This window comes from Cyprinus carpio, chromosome B24, assembly GCF_018340385.1.
Source record: "Cyprinus carpio isolate SPL01 chromosome B24, ASM1834038v1, whole genome shotgun sequence".
In the NCBI taxonomy this organism is placed as follows: Eukaryota; Metazoa; Chordata; class Actinopteri; order Cypriniformes; family Cyprinidae; genus Cyprinus; species Cyprinus carpio.
Genome location: NC_056620.1, coordinates 16346264 through 16368081, shown reverse-complemented (window position 1 = coordinate 16368081; position 21818 = coordinate 16346264). Strand labels below are relative to the sequence as shown.

The window sequence follows — 21818 nt, the reverse complement described above, 5'->3', positions numbered from 1 at the left end:
AAAAAAAAACAATGGAAAATGACAGAAGCACATGAAAACAAAAAAAATGAAAAATAAAAATAAAAGCTAATGTGGAATATTTATAAATTAGTGCTGTTAAACGATTGATCGCATCAATTCAATATAAAATTTTGTTTTTATATTATTTGTGTTTAATGTTTATATTTTTTGTTTATATATTTTTTGTATGTGTTATGTTTTTTTTTTTGAAAGTATTTACATGTAAATATTTGTTTATATAATTTATATTATATAAAAATATATTTAATATACAAATATAACATATTTTTCTTAAATACATATATGCATGTGTGTGTATTTATATATATACATAATAAATATACACAGTAAACTACATTATGTAAACAAAAACTATTATTTTGGATGCAATTAATCACGATTAATCGTTTGACAGCACTAATATAAATAGTATAAAAGTATATAAATAATAATAAAATAACAAAAAAGGTTTCATTTTTGCTGAAATAATGCAAAATACCGTTTCATTGCCCTTAGGAAATATTTTAGACTTTTTATTTTATTTATTTATTGATTAATTGATTTTAGAAAAAAGTTTTTGGCGCACATTTTTGTTGTTTTAAATGTACTCTAAATTAAATGCTAATTCATTATACCAATCCAAAAGCAAAAAACAAAACAAAAAAAAAACATTCAGTCCATTCAGGTGGTTTCATTTCACTGATTATTAATTTTTTGTTCCCAAGTGCCACAATATAAATAGTATATATTTTAGTGAAGGGAACTATTTTAGACATAGTATTTTAGACATACTTTTATTCCCTTTCATAAGCAGATACAGGTAAGAGTCTGGACAACTGTGTCTCAGACAGCTATAATATTATCCCCCTCAGACAGAAATACAGCACTACAGTTGTTTTCCCCACTCTTACATGAAATCCACGTTTCCTAACAAACCCTCTACATTGCCTCAGGGTGATAAAGAGACCTGCTGTCTGCCTCGGCAAGGATATTAAGAAGCTAATTCAGCCATCACCGAAGATGGGTGCCTAACACAATGTAGCACTTTGGGTTTACCTGCCACAGAAATAACAGATTTCCCTCCTGATGGTCAAACCCTGGCCATTCATTACATTTGAGACAGCACAAAAAGCCTTAAATCTCAGCCAGTCTCTCCTGCTCCTTTTTTCCAGTATGGACCGTACTCTGAATCAGTGGAAATAAGCACTGCCGCCGGCCCCCCAGGACAATGTAGTCCACCTGCCATCAACGTGACGTCACACACCTGTGCAGAAGTGACCTGGGAGGTGAGTCGGAGAGAGGTATTCGCACAGTATACAGGCAGTAAATGATGAATCATGCTGTTATCTGATGAAATTGTCAGTGATTTTCTGCTGCATTGGGAGAGTAGTCAATTTTCAGAAGCAAACACTGGCTTTGGGACTCGTAGAAAGACACAATTACTAGAATAGACTCTCAACACAGCTACAGAAACTGCATTATTGAAAATACAGCATATTTCATTCATCTATCATTTAGAAAATGCCAAAGACCAAATCTCTGCAGTGAAGGTGGCAGACTGTGTCCACGCAAAACCTTTTCTTCACCAATTGCGCTTTCAGTCCCTTCTTTTTGTGACAAAGTGCCTCCTGTGTTTCATTCACAATGAAAATGAATGAGATTTTAATCCTTGCTGTCTCCTGAATGTCAAATATCAAGATTTCAATGATTTGTATTCTGTTTTGAGAGGTTGTTTCATTTATTAGCGGTGCGTATGATGCGGTAGCTCTCTTGTGTTTGTCCTGATGAAACCGTGTCAGGCAGGTAATTAGTCACGTACTGCTGGGAATATGCGTTTTTTGCTCTTGTTTCCTGGAGCTTAACGCTTTCTCTGATCTCAATCCCCAGAACAAAGAGAGCTCTGGGATAGACATTTCTGAGTACCGGCTGGACTGGGGACGTGATTTGGACTCTCTTGAACTGGTCTACAGTGGAACGGAAACCTACTTCCAAATCTCCAACCTGGAGGCATCTACGGACTACTGCTGCAGGCTACAGGTAATTCATGATGTGTCCAATATCACACATTTCAAATATCCAATTGTTATAAATTAATTATACTTTTATTTATTGGTTTTTCTACAAATTGACCTTTTACCAAGACAAAAGCCTAGTTTGTATTAGTTAATTTTCATTTTATTTTACTTTATTCATTTTTTTAGATGTATTTATTTTCAAATTATTGTTATTATTTGTAATTGTTTTTTTTGAATTATTATCCACTTCAAGATATTTAATGCTATGAAACAGAGCTATTAAATAATTTATAGTGATTGACTATTTTTAATATGTTAATTTAAATGAAATGATCATATTAATTTTTAAGGATTATAATAAAATAATTACAATGTGTTAATTTAATATATTTAATGTTAACACTTGGAATATGCACAAAATTACTGAATTTAAAAGAATTGCAGGATTATTTAGTTTAAAGAACATTTTATTATTCAGATATCTTTTATTGATTTTCATTTATGCATCAGTCACAACCACATAAACATACAATATTCTTTTAACTCAAGTTTAATCAATTTATTCCACGCCCTCCCCCCCCAAAGTTAATTTTTCTATTTTCAAAAATGTCAGTAAATTATATAGAAACAACATTATATGTAATTCAGTTTACAGCTGAGCATTTGCTTTAACAGTTTAGTTTTTGATGAATCAGTAATTTACAGTAAAATGAGTTGTGAATAAATTATTTTTCTAATTTCCAAGTTAAGGAAACACATTATTCTAATAGTTCCTGAAAGTAATTTAGCTCATATAATTGCTTTGAGCATAATCACATTGAAATGCATGCATTACTGGCAGCTTGCATTTTAATCAAACAAAAAGAGTGTAAAACCTTAATCACACAGTGTCTACACTTGTTTGTGTTTACAATGAATTTATAAGAATAAAATATTATATGAAACACACCCTTGCATGCATTGGTGTGTATATTATCATTGTCTCTTTGCAAACTGGTTTTAATGCACAAAAAATTGTGCAGATCATACATTATAAGCATTAATAGAGTTCAAACGTCAGACTGTAGCAGAGATATGTCTGGGAATGTTCTGACCTTTGGAAGCTCCTCTTCACATTTAATTGGCTTTGATTCACTGTGTCTGCAAAACAATCTTATCAGCAACAGAATGAAGAGAAGTCATTTCTCATTGTACTCTCCAAAATACTCAGTGTCCTTCCAAATCTTCTGAAAAACTAAAAGCATGATATTTTGAAGAATGTTGGTAACCAAACAGCTGACACTTGCTGTTGACTTCTACAAAATGAAAAGAATATTATGGAAGTCAATGGCTACCATCAAATTTTTTGTATTTTAACAGTAACATGTTTATTCTTTTGTTTGGATCCGGTTCATAGGCAGTGAACCAGGCAGGGGCGGGCCCCTACAGTGATCTGGTGATGTGTCGGACCCCTGCAGCGGCCCCTGATGTTGTATCCGGATTTCGCCTTGTTGACCACCCTCTGAACCCTGCAGAAAGTGAACCCTTCTCCCACTCCACCTGTCTGGCCCTCACCTGGGATGAGCCTCACTGTAATGGAGCAGAAATGACCTCCTACAGCATCTCAGTGGGCGACAGCATCATCACCACGGGAAACGTAACCTGTCACATTATCAGGGACCTGCTGCCGGACAGCGAGTACAGGTGAATAAAGATGTTTTTTAACACTCTATATCTCTTTTTCTACCACCGTGCATCACCAGCTCTTCAGTGGAGGTCAATGTTTGTGCATTAGTGATGACCGGGGACTTATTTTCCCATGGTCCCCGTAATATACGGATGAGTGCTAGTGAATCTCGAGCAGGGCCCTGAGTGAGTATGTCAGTACTATTAGCTCTGCAAATGGACTCCACTTACATCTGGCTCAAGATGTTTTCAGCCAAATGGTGCTTTCTGGGTAGATTCAAGAGTATTTATGAAACTTTGCTGTTAGCTGTTAGCAGGGTATTTTTTTAAAACGATGTATACTGTGGCACCATGGTACTTTTGCGGGGTTTCTGTGAGTAGGGCTGTCAAACGATACTAAAGTGCTATCCTCCTCATGTAAATATGGATATATATTAAAAGGAGGAGCCTGCTAGGTTTCCAGAAACAAGACTGTTTAATGTTATGTAAAGACTTTAATTTGGGATGAATGACAACATTAAATGGACCTCTCCATTGAGGTAATGGACAAAAAAATGGCTAATGCAAATGCACTCATAATTATCATAAGAATGCATAATGTCTCTAATGGAACTAGAGGTTTCGATATCTTTCTTGAGCAGTCCAAAAAATAACCGGCTCCAGCTCACCCTAGTGACCCAATGTTACTGAAATCTATTTGGACACCTAAATTATGTGAATATTAAAGCGTTAAATAGCTAAATATCAAAACCTGTGGCCTCTGAAAATAAATTATGCCCAACCTTTTTTTATTTTTTTATTATTATTATTGTTACCAGTGTCAAGGTGATTTTTAATGGATGCATGAATTGAGTTGTCCTCAAGTTCTCACATGGTGTTCTAGCAGTATCACATTAGTTATAAACACGATCACTAATGTTTGACAAGCACAAAGTTTTCTAATAATTTTGTCTTAATTGTAAACAGTATATCTACATTATATGTAATTATAAATACTAACTTCTTTTTGTGGAATGTTTTTTTTCTTGAAAGTAAGGCTTAGGCTCTATTTCTTTAAAGAAAAATGCTGTGCTATTCAACTTTCTATTTATCAAAAAATTACAACGTATAATAAGAACTTATGAGCTGAACAAAGGTGCAACACTCAGATCATAAGAAGAAAGTATAATAAGAAGAAATGTTTGAGAATATTAGAATGATTTCTGAAGGATCATGTGACACTGGAGACTGGAATAATGGTAATTTGCATCACAGAAATAAATTACGTTTAAAAACAGAAACAGTTATTTTGCTTTTTAATAATATTTTGCAATATCAATTTTTTACTATATTCTAAATCCAGCCTTAGTGAACATAAGAGACGTCATCTTACCTCCATATTTCCCCTTGATTTTTAAAGGTTGTGTAACGTTCAGATACTTCTGTGTTCCTCCATGTTTTTCTGAATTCATTCAATATTTCCAGAGAATCAAGCCCTTTTAAAATATTTGTTCCCAAACTTTTATTTTAGTCATTAAATGCTTTCAATATTTTTTTTCAAACATGAGTTTTGAACATTGTGCGAAATAAGCTTTTACAGAAATTCCATTGAGACCACAAGTAGTCCTCATGGTCTCACGAGTTTATTTACACGTCTGCACATTAGATCTACTGCTTCCATTAGTCCCAGAATGTAGTATGCTAGGATGAACTTTTTTTAGGGATAATTTACTCATGTTGTTCCAAACCTGTATGAATTTCTTCTTTCCATGAAACCTAAAAAGACACATTTTAATGAACACACATACTGCTTTTTTTCTATTCAGTGAATAAATTGCATTAAACACAACTGGTTTTATGCATTTGAATAAGTGCAAATTAGGTTTGGAACAACATGATGGTGATTAAATGACAGAATGTCCATTTGGATTAATGTTTTTGGTATATATCAAAGGTATTGTAATGTAATAACTTTCCCTCCTTTCAGAACTCTTCCAGTAACACAATTTAGAAATGTTGCACTTACAATAATTGGATTCTTAGATATCTCTAGATAACTTCACAGAAATCCTCATTTGAATGCAAGACCACACTTTCAGTCAGAGATCATTTTCCCCTGTGCCATCAAACTGAGTGGAAAGGTCACAGAGCAGCTCGAGGCTGAAGATACCTGCAGGCTTTAAATGGGATCGACAGATGAAGTAAATAAGGCAGAAAGAGAACAAATGAAGGCCACTTTGGGCAAAGCTGCAGGAACTAGTTTTCTAAACAATCTGCTTCAGCTGTAGTCACATGATGTTGATGGATGGAGCTTCATTTTTTGTGTAAATGTTTCACTTGAAAAGTACAGTAATGAATTACAAACAACGATTCCTTAGAATAGTTTGTAGAGACATTCAGGTGAAGAGAGATCATTTGAAGAGAATCAAGAATTGAAGTTACTTAGGACTGAACAAGACTGACAAGTTGTTTAAACACTCTATTTCCTCTCTTTCTCTTTCTCTCAGCCTGCAGATTCGAGCAGAAAATGAAATGGGCCCCGGGCCCTTCAGTCAGACTCTGACGGTGAGGACCAGACCCCTTCCTCCATCTCCTCCGAGGCTGGAGTGTGCAGCGGTCGGACCGCAGAGTCTCAAACTACGCTGGGGTTTCAGCAGCCGAAGTCAACTCACAGAAGACACAACCTACGTCCTGCAGATGGAGGACAGGAACCAGAGGTTAGCAATGATAGAGAGATGTGCAAAACTACAGATTTTCATAATCAACTATTTGGGATATAACTAGTCTGAATGACTCATTGTTTTAAAAGATGTTTTATATAGTTAGGCTTATTTAGAGGCATTTTCAGGTTTAATTTTTTTTTTTTTTTTTCCAAATAAAAAATTTTGGGATCGATATTTCCAGTGAAAATGCTATATACAAGTAAATATGAAAAATAGTTTATATTATTTTAATAATAATGGTTATAATAATGTCTTTAACTCAAAATAAATTATTTCCAAATATTATTTTAATAATTTGTTTTATTATAAATTAATTCATCATTAATTCAATGACAGTATTCAAGCTAAGAATTTTACAGAGTCTACATGATAATACAAGCCTATGGATATTTTATATTTTTATATTTTATATTTTATATGGATATTTAGCCTATATAAGAGGGTGGTCCATAAGGTCATACTTGAGGGTCCTTGGCTTAAAAAAAATTAAACCCCTAATGTGGACTAAATCTCTATAACATTTTATTGCACAAAAATATAGTCCTTAAAATGATAGAAAAGTGCTGATTTGATGGCAGTAGCAGATTAATTTTTTAAAATTGCATTGCATTATTACCAGAACTACCTCCTGTTTTAATGTCTATATGGTTTTTCATTTTTGTTTATTTTATTACTTCAACATAAACATTAACCTAATATAAAATAAAATATAAAGTATTAAACTTATTTTGTTTCAGATATTTGCCAAGGCAACCTTTCTCATTTATATTTAATTCATCTCAACTATTATTATTATTATTTTTTTAATTTATTATTATTATTATTATTGTTTTAGGTTTAGTTTCAGTTGATAATAACCCTGGTTCATAATTAAAAACAATAGTCTTGTACTCACCATCAAAAGCTTGGTATAAGGACTTAAATGGTGTAAGTGTTCTTCTTGCCTTCTTGGGATATTAATTTTATTCGTAGTGAAGCATCTGTGTGTTTGTGTGTGTGTGTGTATGTGTGTGTGTGTGTGTGTGTGTGTATGCATGCACTTTCCTCACTTTAATTTGTCCCTTATGCACCCGTAAGGCAGGTTCTTCTCTCTGATGTAAGCAGATAATCTGAAAAGCACATTTTGTGTTTGTGGGTCCATTAAGGTGGAGTCGACTAATGAGAAGACTCGATCTCAAAGCGCTGTTGGGAATTAGATTAGGAGACTCAGGGTTATCAAGACCACCTGCCTTAATGCTTTCTCAGAGTCGCTCGTCACTGACCCACCAATGGCTCATTTAGAAGCAAATGAAGGCCTGTGTTCTCCCCGGTTTTGAGCTTTCAGCCTCAGTTCCACTTCTGAAAAATTTTAACCATGTAAACAGTAAAGTCTGGACTCTTGAATGGAGTTAATGAAGGCCTGCTTCTGCCTTGCATTCTTTCCTGCATTCATGCTATTTAATAAAATGACATGAAGGGAACAATGATCTCAAAGAATCATCCAATTGTTTTTCCTTTGCACTCAAGGCTTTAAAAAGAAATACTAGGCTGTAAATGATAGAAAAAATAATCATTAATAAATTATACTTAATTAATTTACGTGCATGTTTGTAACAAGCTTTCACCATCTTGTTAGGTTTGTGGTGGTTTACCGAGGTCCAAGCCACACTTTCAAGCTGCAAAGACTGAGCGAATCAAGCCGATACCGTTTTCGGATCCAGGCAGTGAGTGAAGCAGGCGAGGGGCCGTTTTCTGAGACGTACACCTTCTGCACCACCAAATCTCTGCCACAGACACTGAAAGGTACCACATCTGTATTTATACTCACACTTGTACAGGAACGAATGTTTGGGATCACTATAATTCCTTTTTCCTTCTTTTTTTGAAAGAAATGTATATTTTTATTCAACAAGGATGCAATAATTGGATCAGAAGTAACAGTAAAGACATTTATAATGTTAAGAAGGATTTATATTTTAAATAAATTAATCACATAATCTTAAAAAAAAAGTATCATGATGTCCATAAAAATATCAAGCATCAAACATTGTTACTTTTTTTTTTGTCCTCTCAGCCCCAAGAGTTGTTCAGCTAGAGGGAAATGCCCGTGAGGTCACATGGGAGAGTATTCCACCAATGAGAGGAGACAGAATCAGCTATGTGCTACAGGTGCTGGGAGGCAGAGAGGCTGATTATAAACAGGTAAGATCCCAATTCCTTATTAAACCTCCTTTGACTTTTACTTGGAGTATAAAATGACTGTTCCACTCAAATTGTATCCAAGAACTTTGGCTTGTTGGAACTGTTTAAGAATATGATGTGGTATTTTTACTTTGTTTCACAGAAGAAATACTATGTTAGATTCATACATGGCCACAGTCACAGCAGATGAGCTGCTGATGAATAGAATTCATTCTGAACAGGAAATGGAAAACAGGCTCGAGCTATTTGCAACATTTGCTCTTCGTTCCACTTGAACTCATCACAATCAGCATTTGAATGAAATTGAGTGCTTCCGAACACACACATGATTCATTAAATTGTGCTGTGGGGTTGGAAAGAGACACAGAAAGAGGGGACCTGTGATTATCACGATTAGGGTCCGTTCAGGTGTGCAATCGTTTATTGTTTTGAAATCATTTCTGGTACGCCACTTCCATGGTGCGATAAATTGAATGGAAGTTCACAAAATGTTAAATTATCTGTGAATTTATTTATTCATCAAAATGAGAAAACGCTCCTTTCCTTATCACATCAACCATCCCTTTTTTCATGAATATCATTGGGTAACTCTCACAAAAAACATACAAGTTATATTCCACCCCAAAATCAAAAGAAAAAACAAAACAAGAAATTATGTATTTTGAAGTATTTTTTTTATTATTATTTTGTGATAATTGTGATTATTTAAGTGCAATTTGTCACCAAATTCTCATTACTGAAATGTGAAAAAAGTGATATTTTAATTAAAATAAATATAAATTACTACCAAATATTTTTCTGTTTAAATAATGCATGTATAAACACCCATAAATAATAATGTAAAAAATAAATAAATAACCTTTGTACTAGAATTTTTTTTTTTAAATGAAATTCTAGATGACTACATGAAGATGTAAATGTAATATTTCTATTTCTATTCTCTTGATTTCTACAGTATTTATGTGTTTACACACTGGCTAGCTCCGCCCATCGCAAAATCTCATTGGTCCAAATCCTCGCTCCATTTAACTGTGCATTAAATATTAAATATGCTCTGTTTGGTTGTAACTTTGTCACACAGAACAGCGGTTTATTTGAAGTAAATGCGATCTGGGTATTTCTTATAATTCACCCTTACAGTCATTAATTTATTCTACTACATTCATCCTCACTAATTCCTTGCTGGAGCTATATTAATTGAAAAAAAAAAATCCCTGTTAATGAAGGAGTGGAGTTCCCCATGGCTCTGTATTAGCCTAATTAACAATTTTACTGTGCAGCCATTTCCCTGTTTATGCAAATACCACTAGAAGGTGATTAGAATTCACTTTCATTATTTATTATCTTTTCTGTAATTAGTGCTTGAGTAACAGTATTCAAGATTATGTCAATATTTTCATTGCCTTTAATCTGAATTAATACAAAGATTAATTATACGCACATAATTGGTCTTTCGTGGCAATAATATCAAGACTTCACCAAAATTGAGCCACCGGTGGTTGAGAGGCTTAAAACCTCTTGTGTTACCATGGAGACATAAACTGTGGTCCTTTCGAGAGCTGCATGTGACAGGTGGAACAAAGTCACCTCAATATGTTTATCTTCAACAATGTTTACTGGCTATAAAAGCCCATATAAACAAGCTCTCTTTTGTTCCCGATTTTATTTTCCATTTGCTCAGGGGTCTTGTTTTTTTGTGCATGTTCCCAAAAATGGCTTATGCTTTTAGGTCAACTGCCATTGTCATATTTACTTAGTTTTGACAGTTAAAGACAGAATAATTTGTTTCGGTTGATTTGTGAAGCACTGGTCATTACTGCTGTGAATTGAGCTTTGTTTTTTGTGCATCATTTTTTCTGTTTTGCACTTGTGGCACGTAGGCTACTAAATATTAGGTCATGTTTTTATGGTTATTAATGCAGTGTTCCGTTTCATACAGACATGCTTGCAAAAGGCACATGAATTCCCAAGAATGTTTTTTCTTTTTCTTTTTATCTTCCGGCTTCTTTCATTTTTCACTTCATTTTTCTTGATCTTGAAAGAGTCTGCCATCATGGTGTTTTTTTATACACTACTACGGAGAAAACAGGTTTGTATTTCAAGCAAGTAAGAACATTTAGGTAACACTGTCATCATCAGTGTTTTATGAACAAACCGAAGTACAGCCCTACAGTGGCATTCTTTTATTATATTATATTGATCCTGACAGTGTTGCCCCCCTCTCCAGATGAAAGGATTACGGTGGCTTGTTGAGATTCTCTTTGAGGAAACTGAAGTCCTTTATTAGTCAAGCTCTGAAGATTCATCTTTTGTAATATGTGGGTCAGTGATGGAGTGCAAAAGATTTTTTGGCCTTCTTTTTGGCATCTTGGATGTTTTTGCTTTGATGACCAGTGAATCTAAAATCTAGCAGTCCTGTGGTTAATTTTTTTGTATTATTTGTTCATTTACAGTACTGTAGCTACTTAAATCAGTATATGGGGAAGTCGTGGCCTAGTGGTTAGAGAGTTTGACTCCTAATCCTAAGGTTGTGGGTTTGAGTCTCGGGCTGGCAATACCACGACTGAGATGCCCTTAAGCAAGGCACCAAACCCCCAACTGCTCCCCGAATGCCGCAGCATAAATGGCTGCCCACTGCTCCGGGTGTGTGTGTGCACTTGGATGGGTTAAATGCAGAGCACAAATTCTGAGTATGGGTCACCATACTTGGCTGTATGTCACGTCACTTTCACTTTCATATTTATTGTTGATTTTTTTTTTCATAATTTTGCATGATTTACAGAGCTCCTTTCTTATTCTGTCATTCCTTCCTTTTTTTGTAATTCATACATTTATTTGTTTATTTAGAATGGATTTAATTATTTACATCTGTACATTTGCATTATACATTAATAAAAATAATAATAACACATAATATTTTTTTTTGTATAATAATTTTTTATATTCCATCTCAATCATGCTGTTAATAATAATAATAATGATAATAATATACTTAGTGACTGGGATGAAATATAAAAAATGTATGTATACAAAATATAAATGTAGTTATTATTATAATTGTTGTTGTTGTTATATAAAATGCTAATATATAATAAATATACAAATATAATACAGCCCAACCAAAATTTATTCAGAGACCTTCAACATTTCTCACATTATCACAGTTTATTAGCTATAGTTTAGAAAATGGTAATGAAATATGACAAGAACTCAGAGTTAAACAGTGTCAGAACAAATTCAGCTTTATAATGTCAGATAACTTTGATAGAAAGGAATGTAATGAATTAGGCTGAATAGCTGTCAGCTGTTAAAGTGCACAATTAGATAATACCAATTTAGGTCAACCAATTACCAAGCAATGCTTTATTTTGTTCAGTCTGTGGTGTAAAAAGGTTGCATTAGCAATTAAAGAAAAAACACTTAAGCAAAACACGGTCAGGTCAAAGTGACTGAATAATTTCTGGTCCCAAATTTTTTTTTTTTTCAGTTATACTGTTAGTTCACTGGATGAAAACTTTTTGGGTATAATATGTCACAGTTCACTTTATTATGCTATCCTCACTTACATAAATTAACTATAGTGTCCTGCACCCACTAGAAAAAAAAAAAAAAAAATATATATATATATATTATATATATATATATATATATATATATATATATATATATATATATATATATCAAGTATAATATGTCACAGTTCACTTTATTATGCTATCCTCACATATACAACATTTATTACGAATAAACCCAAATGCATACATACAGTATAATAAATAATACAATATTCTGCTACTACTTCTACTACTACTATTACTAGTTAATAAATTTTTTTATGTATATATTTTTGTAAAAAATATTTATATGTATGTTACATGTTATATTTATTTAGTATTCTGTATATACTTTTGTTTATTCCATCCCAGTCCCTGTGTATAGTATAATTTATTATTATTATTATTATTATCATTGTTTTATATTATTGTTTTATATCTTCATAATATATACATTATTATTATTATTATATAATTTATTGTTTATATTATTATAAATAATAATAATAATTATTATTATTATTAACAATACATTTATCATTGTTTAAAAGTACGCACAGTGAAGGAGAAACTTTAACTGCTTGGGCTAATGCATTACTTTTTTCTGTCCTTCAGGTGTATAAAGGAGATGAGACGTCCTTCCAGCTCTCCGGGCTGCAGTGGAACACAGACTACCGTGTGCGAGTGTTTGCATGCAGGCGCTGTGCAGACACCCTCCAGGAGCTGTGTGGGTCCTTCAGCCCATCTGCCCACTTCAACCTGCGGCGGTCTGATGCCACACTGGCTGTGGAAGCGGACGTCACCAGGGTGCCCATGGGCAGCACCCTCACTGATGAACAGTTTGCCGGCCTCATGGTATTCGGGGTGGCATCTCTCTCTGTCCTAATGGCCTTCCTGCTTCAGCTTCTGATTTAGAGCCATTCTCGTCTGTCTCTTCAGTTTTTAAACTACAACTCACAAAACCATTAATGCAAGTACTGTTTGGTCATTGACCAAATTACACCTTTTACACTTAAAATTTCATGTATTTTTTTACAGGATTTTTTACAGGTTTTTCTATAAGATGAGTTACAGCTTTAACAAATCAGTAATGATGAAATGTACTGTTTGGGCGTCTGTGCCTGTTTTTTAAGTTGAAGATGCTGTGCATATTTTTATATTTAGTATTTAGGAGATTTTAACACTAAAGTAATAAGTGGCCTTCCAGATCTCAAGTTGGACTCTCAGATGAATATGTGAGGTGGGTTTTTTTTAATGGTCAGTCCTATTTATCTTTAAATCAGTGTCTAGACAGCTAAGCAACATCAGTTTTCTCATTCCCCGTATCTGTGCCCCAGGAAAGTCTGTCTAAAAGCTTCTTAAAAGCTTTGTTTGTTCTCTCCTCTTTGATTTGTCTTAAAAAAAGGTGTCCTTGGGCCACATGTACAAAAAAAGCAAAACAAGAACAAGACAAAAAACAACTGCATCTGTCAGTCCAAAGAGAGTCAAATGACAGTTTTTGCAATCAATCATCAATGTACAGTGTTGTGAAGTCTGGAGCGTTTGTACCTCAGGGACTTGGGAGGGCCTTGTGAACCTGTGCCTTGAAATCCACAGATCCAAACTTTCGTGACAAATCATTTCAGATCTGCTGCTTACAGTATTTCCTTAACACTTTACCCTGGTCACATTATACAGTACATGATCGTGTTTACTAGCTCAATAAGCCCTTAACCAAAGTTAGTGAGCATTCAAGATATAACAGTTTTGTTAGATTTATTTATGCTATATTCTTGGACTTTATAATGCAAATCACAGTGCAATCTACATTTATTTATTACAAGAATCAGAACTGTCATATTCAATATTTCCTTCATGTAGCATGTCTTTTTATAAGGGGGTTATGACAAATCTTTATTATTTTTTCCAAATATAGAACAGCATTTTAACATCATTAACCTGTCTTATTTCAGATATAATTGTATTGTTTGTATTCTGTTTTTAGTTGCTTTTTTATTTTAATTCAGATTTTTTAAAATCGCTTTAGTTCAGAAAATGTTGATATCTGATCAATTTTGTGATTTCCCATAAGTTTTTTTATTTTATATATATATATATTATTTCTACTTCTTTTAATCATCTACTGTTCATGTAGTAGACTATATATGTATTGCTGAAGTTTTTAGACAAACATTCCATTGTTTTCTGATTAAAAGAAGTTGAAATGACTTGACACTAGAAAACTTGGTGGAAACACTTGAAGAACACTTTTTAAGAACTCCAGACCCAGAATCTTGTGGAAAACAGAAATACTTTTTTTGTTTGTTTTGAATTTTTTTAATTGCATTTAGCTGGATATCAGGTAATAAGTGGCCTAGACATAGATTTCCATGCTTGCATATCGTTTCATGAAAATCATTCCATATTACCATTTTTTTAACGTAACAGTCACATTTATTGATGTAAATTATAATCGTAGACATTATATTTAAAAAAAACTACCATATCAATTTAAATGTATAGATATTGAAAATACTACCCTTTGTATTTAAGATGATTATGTATCTGTAGTATATATGTAATATATTTATACACAATAAATTTTTTAAAATTTCTGAAAAGAGGTGTTTGCATTTCATTTACATTACAGTTATATGTTATGTGATTGTCCTTTTTGTAAAAGGACAGACCCAGTTTCTCTACGGTTTTTTAAAATCTATTTTCAGAAACAAATACAAGACAACTTGTATAGTCAATAACACAAAAACATTTTAATTTTAAAGTCAAGTAATAATACTGCATGACATCAAAAACTTTATATATGTATATAACACAATAACACATTCCAGATAATGTATCACAGTGTGCGTTAAAGACAAATAGACACAATATATCAAATATGTTTCATAAATATTAAAACGTGTCTTCACTCAAATATTCTCAGTGTTTTACAAGGATGTCAAGAATTAGTTTTACATTTTAATTAGACTGTCATTGGCGACAAGCAACACAGGCTGAATTCAAACACAAAGCTTACACAAGACTACTGTGGCAGCAGTGTTCACAAACCTGCAATAAGTGCACTTTTTATGGCTGCTACACATTTATGTAACATAATCTGATAACACAAGCTTGGTGAGAGCTTTTTATGGCATGGGATTTTATCATTCAGCACCATTGTATCTCTCCCATATAGGGTACAATGTTAAGAGTGCTTACATCTACAGTGCTCTGTCATCCAGTACTTCACACAGTTTAAGGCATTTTTGGGTTAGTGTGCATATGTACAGTTTGCATGAATACCAGGGTAAAGGGAATCATTACACTGCTGGTGTCTGCTGCTGATGGCAATACCTGTGCGTAAACATTTTCATAAAATACAATAATATTTGGTAAATGCACTAGGTATGTTGTGCCTAAAATGACCATCAAAAAAAAATAAAAATAATAATAATTCAGTCTGCATTAGATTACTATAGGCCTATAATTTTATAATGTAATTTTCAAGGCTCAGCAGATTTATAAAGTTATTTTACTGCTATATACAGGCTAAACTGAAAATATGCACTGGCTTTTATGATGCTTGAAATTAAAAATGATGTGAAGATATATTTAGTCGGTTAAAAAGTGCACATTTATTAATCGAGGCGTTTCCTCTGTCACGTGCTCCAGCTGTATTCGTTCCACACCGAAAAACTCTCAGCGTTCTTCACGATGCTCTGCACCGATCGTCCAGGAGCACGCTTCACTCCTAACAGTTTGCACGCCGCGCTCCGGTACTTCTTTGACATGAGGTTGTAGAGGATGGGGTTGATCGCGGCGCTGAGGTAAAACAGCACGAATGAGACCAGGTTGCAGTATTCGCTGATTTGGGAGATGAGAGGAGAATTGGCCTCGGATGACTTGGAGAGGAGATAACGCCCCACGTGGAACGGCAGCCAGCAGAGAACAAACGCTAGAACCACCACAGCTGACAAAGAGAGAGAAAGAGAGTTCATTTCTGTTATGTTAAAAAGGATTAAAGTTTGTATTACATAATTTAGAATTACTGTCAATACGACATTCTTGCAAAAAGTGCGTTTAGAAAAATGAATTGTAACTTAGTAACAATTATTTCGAGTCGGACATTATGAAAATGTAGTGAATCAGAATCAGTAACCGATGTGACTGAAGTGTTTCTGATTCATTAACGTTAATTACAACCGACTCATTAGATTCAGTCGTTCGGGAATTACAATACACGTGTCGCTGTATGGTTTTGAATCACTCAAAAGAACCGCCTAATAACTGACTCGTTCGGCAAACTGGAAAATGGTCACTAAATAAAGGTAGAACATTCGTTCTGGAATCATGCTATAGTCACTGTATGTGTTCTTTAAAATAATTATATTTTATTTAAAAAAATGGAATTTTGAAAGTAGGCTAGAAGTTGCAGTTCTTGATTTCCACAGCCTGGTTAATATTCCATAAAGTTAGGCTATTATGTCGAATATCCAAAAAGCATTATTTATGCATAGTAGAAAGTATTTTATTTTAATTTTAGACCATCAAAATAATGATGAAGACAGATAGTCCCTGCTATTTCTGACTGGATGATCCGAGTTTGAAACGTTCAAGTTTCTGCGTTCCTTAGCAACTGTGTACATTAAACAGCCAACGGCTAATTGAACGAAATGTTCATTTTGATTGGTGTCCATAATACATGTTATTTATTTCTAACAGTAATTTATTATTACATATATTTAACTCACGTTATTTTGCACATGGAATTTAATTAGCAGGTGTGTCCTGTTAAATGTAAATTATTAAATTATTTTAAAAAAATAGCCTATTCAAATGTTTATGAAACTATTTTAATTTCGTATTTATTTATTTATTTATTTTTAATTTTCCGTACAGGCTACCCGCTGTTAAGTTAATCTATTAAATGATTCTGAAATATACAAATATAATTTATCAGACTTTTCAGGGCATCGTTGAGCTCACCCAGCATTTTGACCGTTTGTTTATTGTTCTTTTCCCGACTCGAAATGGGTCCGACGGGATTCTCCTTTCTTCTCCACAGTCTTCTGCCTATGAGGCTGTATAGCACTGTCAAACAGAGCACCGGGAGGAAGAAGAACACGCTGGAGACCCACACCATCATAGTAAGCAGTCCGGAGCGGATGGCATATTCGGTCGCTTTACACTCATTGGTCTCCCAGGGGTTGGTGCCGTTCTCGTGCTCGACCCCAACCAGAATGAATATGGGTCCGGCGCTGCACAGAGCCACAGTCCAGAGGAGGAAAATCACCCCTTTTACCCGACCCCGCGTGACGATGACTTTTGCCCTGAAGGGAAAACAGATGGCGAAGTATCTCTCCACGCTGAGCGCGGTGATGTTGAGGATGGTGGAGTACGTGCAGCTTTCGCTCACGAACTGAAAGAGTTTGCAGAGCTCGTCGCCAAAGTTCCACGGTCGGTACCGCCAGACCCGGTACAGGTCGAGGGGCATGCAGAGGAAAATCAGCAGGTCTGAGAGTGCCATGCTGCAGAGGTAAAGGTTGGTGGTGGTTCGCATGTCTTTGTATTTGGTGACCACCAGGATGGTCAACAGGTTCCCAGCAATTCCGACGAGGAACAGGAAAGAGCACGTCACTGTGATGCCAGTCAGGATAGGGACTGGGAAGAGATGGACGGGGTACTCAAAGTCCTCAGCAGTTGCATTACTATCCATAATGTCCTTAGCGCATAAAGTGATGCTGAACGGGCAGCTGGACACGTTTGTCCAATTAGTCATTGTGATGAGATTTTAGAGGGTTTGCATGGACTTAATGGCACCTCGTAATTTCCACCCAGCTGTTGTTTCCATGCACATCTTACAGGTGTTCAATGCACAGTATGAGAAATGTACGCGAGTAACCCGTCAATGATGCGCCCAGAGCTGCGCGCAGGGGGTACACGATCTTCTCTACGCATGCGCACTGGATGCCCGGACTAATTGTACTGTTAAATGCGGATTTTTTTCAAAGGTTTCTTTATTTGTGATGCGTTTGTGTGCTTGCAACTTTTCTTAGCGTTTAGAGAATTACTAACAAATAAGAGACAAAAAAAACGCTCTTAGAGCGACTGAAAGTTGATTTACAAGGTGAAGGGCATTTTTGTTCGTTTTATGCCACCTTGCGGTGTGACCACACCATCTTGTACAAAAGAAAATGGAACTGGAATAATGCATTCTCGTGCTTTGCGTGTATAAATAGTGAGCTGATGCTGTCCAGGGTGCTGAAAGCTGTTTGACGACTGCTGTTTGTTTAGCCATATTTTGTTTTTTTTACGTAAAATTGCTGGGTTTTAAACTTTTATCTGTTTTATCACTCTAAAAATATGGTTCTTTAAAAGTTCTTTACACGTGATAAGAGTTCTATTTAGAACCGTATCAGCCTTGTGTTCTTGTTAATTTAACAGAACATGTAAGTGTGACCTGCTCTGTTCTAGGATACTTCTCTCCTCCTCTTCACTATGTAGCAGAGATATTAATTGTTTTTAAACTGTTACTTGGGTTTATTCGTAAACATGTTCAATCACCAAAAAAAAAAAAAAAAAAAACATTAAAGCTATCCCCTGACTTTATATTACATGGACCATTTTTAGTACTTTTGGCCTTCATAACTGTTTTTACATAAACAAATGGAAGAGGCACGTTGTAACTCTAAACTCATTTGTGTAATTTCAGATGCTTTCATACCCAACAACATCATCATGTTCAATGCGATTTGTCATTTATGATGTATTCAGATAATAACTGTTGTTAGAGCATTGTCATTTTTGCTACAATGTCACATGTCAACAAAAAAAAATAAAAGTACTTAAATGACACTTTTTTTTTATGTAAAACCGAGTGACATACATATAAGACCTAGCAGATATAGTGGTACAAATATTAATTAAATAATATATAACATAATAGTACTATAAATATTAATAAATACAATTAATAATAAATATACTAATATTAATGGCAATAAACTATTATTAAAATGGTCATAAATAACAGCATAAGGCCCTATATAGCACTTTCAAAGAAGGTTTTTTAATGGAATCACTGTTTAGAACCATTCTTCTCAAGAGTGTCTTAAGTCAGATTTTACAAAGGCTTAATTTTTATTAATTTTACTATTTTTTAAGAAGTCTGCTTTTCAAAAGTGACTGTTTTAAATATAGGCATTTTTGAAAAATAAATCTGAAATCATGTTTTTATGTCTTCTATAATTGTTTAATTGGATGAAGATTTTGACCACATGATGGCAGCATTGCCACTTAGAAGACATCAGTTTTGGCGTCTGCATCTATCACAAATTGCTGGCACAAAATATGGCAAAATCGTTAAAAATAAAGTTTTTTTTTAGAAACTTAAGATTTAATAAAGTAATGAATAAATTCTAACAATTTAGAGAACAACGTTGTGTTTCAATGTGGATAAATATTCAATTTTAAAGCCCCTTCCCTGCTTTTCCAGCATATTGGGTTTCAGTGTGAGGATTGTAAGAACAGCCCTGACAAACAGAAAGTTGCATCCTGTTTGGTGTATAGATAATCTTTAGGGTTCATTCACACACACACACACACACACACACACACACACACACACACACACACACACACACACACACACACACACACACACAATTTTTAAATACTTGAAACATGATTTAACCATTTTCACCCTTGAAGCCAGACATTTAGGCTACTAAAAAAAAGAAAAAAGAAGGGCCATACTCAAAATAAATACAGAATTGTTTTAAAATTAAAATTTTATTGTAGTAAAAGCTAACACATTGAGTAAAATGGGATCATTTAAAGCCTGTTTTTATTTATTTTTATTTAGATTCTTTTTTTAATTTTTACTCTGCTTTTAATTGTTACGATAGATAAGTCTTTCTCATTTAGATCTGTCCATATTCTGTAATGCCTACACTTTAGTACATAAAATGTACTATTGTACTAGTAGGCCTAACTTTATATAGTCCCAGTGGTAGCTATCTCTCTCTCTCTCTCTCTCTCTCTCTCTCTCTCTCTCTCTCTCTCTCTCTCTCTGATAGTGTGTGGCAAGATATGTTTAAAATATCCCTGCTATGTAGCCTATAAGAGGTCTCTTCTGTCCATTAGATGTGTTAGAAACCTTTAAGTTATGCTAAAACGCAAAAGATGAGAAAAAAATGTAAATACTTCATGTGTGATTAAAAAAAGTGATGTACTGTCATCGTAGGAATGTTTGGCTTTTCATGTGTGAATGGACCTTAGGTCAGTGATTATCATGCCTGGATAAGAAGCCTGTGATGCAAGCTGTAAAGAGATAAACGTCGAAACCGTGTGAGCTGATACCCATAATGTAAAAGCATTATCAGAAAACCCTAAACGATGTGCAGAGGTGAACCTCTAATTTCCAATTTTGTTTATTGATGGTAACACAAATATTTGGATTAAAACCTATAATTATCTACGGAGCGATTCTTATTTGTTATCAGGGCGTGTATGTGAACGCAGTGTGGGCAGGCAGCTCACTGGGCTTTGAGACAGCCGGCGGTGTCCGCTGCTTCTGCAGTCGGTCTGGAGATGAGCGCTTGCAGGGTCTGTCGCAGGCTGATTCTGTAGTTTTAAAAGCATTGATTTCACGTTGTGGTCGGTATTTAGACTGACAAATGTAACTGAGGAATAGTTTGATGATAAGCTAGTAGTGAATGATTCAGATGCGGCAACAGAGGAGACGCGCACGCATACACTACACAAGCGCGCGCATTACTTTGCTCTTCTAAATGAGGATGTTTTTAGGCCCATATCAAGATAATTAGCCACTACCGATTAACCCTAACCAAACCCCTTAGCCTATGCCTAAAATGGAAAACATTTATGGAGTGTTTAGCGGTGGTGATTCTTAAGTTGTAACATTTTCATTATGTATGATTGAAGACGTATTTTTTAGATTGACTAATTTGTTTGGTTATTCTAAAAGGGCTGTGGCTAGAAGGGATACAGCTATAACCGGAAGCTAACAATAAATTGAATTTTCTACATGTTTTATTAACCTCTACACCTACCCTAATCCTAAACCTACCCCTTACAATGCAAAATTATCGTTGTACAATGTGACAAAAAATAAGCTATTGATGTGCGCATGCCCAGTAGTTTTAGCTGTATCCTTGCCTTAACCTTTTAAAAGCCGTACTGTAGCGCCGTAAATGTATGGAGCAGATTGACAGAATTCCAGCTTAACCATACAGTCTATATGAGCTCAACGCGTTCCGTCATCACTCAGCTCCACATCCATTACGGGTTTTCCATTTTCCACTGACAAGTACAGAGAGAAACCCACTTCGAGCGTCGCTAACGAGTGCGCAGGCGAGAGAACGCCAAATACCACAAACCCCAAGAATGGAAAGTCCTCCCAGAACACTTCTGGACACATAAATCGCCATGAACAAAAACACATAAACATTTATCAACACTTTATCAACAAACATTTATCAAGGCTTCTTGGATAATCAAATTTGGGTAACCTACCAAGACTCATAAACTATTGAATAAAAATATAGTGTAATTTTTACTTCCTTAATATATTTCAAACCCAGATTAAAAACAAATATAAGCATGTGAACGTTCTAATTGTTATTTTTAAGACTATTAATAACTTCTCTGCGGGTGTGGACGTCCATGCATAATTTAAATGGGCGTGTCCGACAGTGCAG

General features: G+C 34.5%; 2 protein-coding genes across 3 annotated transcripts in view; one reads left to right on the top strand and one right to left on the bottom strand.

Moving 5' to 3' along the window:
* Positions 1–14684, top strand: part of fndc3bb (fibronectin type III domain containing 3Bb) — a 64408-nt gene extending 49724 nt beyond the window's left edge. For both annotated transcript variants that reach the window (XM_042752488.1, XM_042752486.1), the window contains exons 20-26: positions 1173–1286; positions 1888–2037; positions 3412–3698; positions 6167–6376; positions 7998–8164; positions 8436–8563; positions 12733–14684. In XM_042752488.1, the coding sequence (XP_042608422.1) occupies positions 1173–1286; positions 1888–2037; positions 3412–3698; positions 6167–6376; positions 7998–8164; positions 8436–8563; positions 12733–13032 (1356 nt within the window). In that variant the 3' untranslated portion in view covers positions 13033–14684. The remainder of the gene's footprint in view (positions 1–1172; positions 1287–1887; positions 2038–3411; positions 3699–6166; positions 6377–7997; positions 8165–8435; positions 8564–12732) is intronic.
* A 984-nt stretch (positions 14685–15668) lies between these two features.
* Positions 15669–17875, bottom strand: LOC109049508 (growth hormone secretagogue receptor type 1-like). Its single transcript, XM_042752395.1, has 2 exons — positions 17083–17875; positions 15669–16066 (listed from the first exon to the last, which is right to left on the bottom strand). Exons 1-2 carry the CDS (start codon positions 17873–17875, stop codon positions 15756–15758), a joined length of 1104 nt encoding a protein of 367 aa, XP_042608329.1. The 3' UTR covers positions 15669–15755.
* Positions 17876–21818: the final 3943 nt, after the last annotated feature.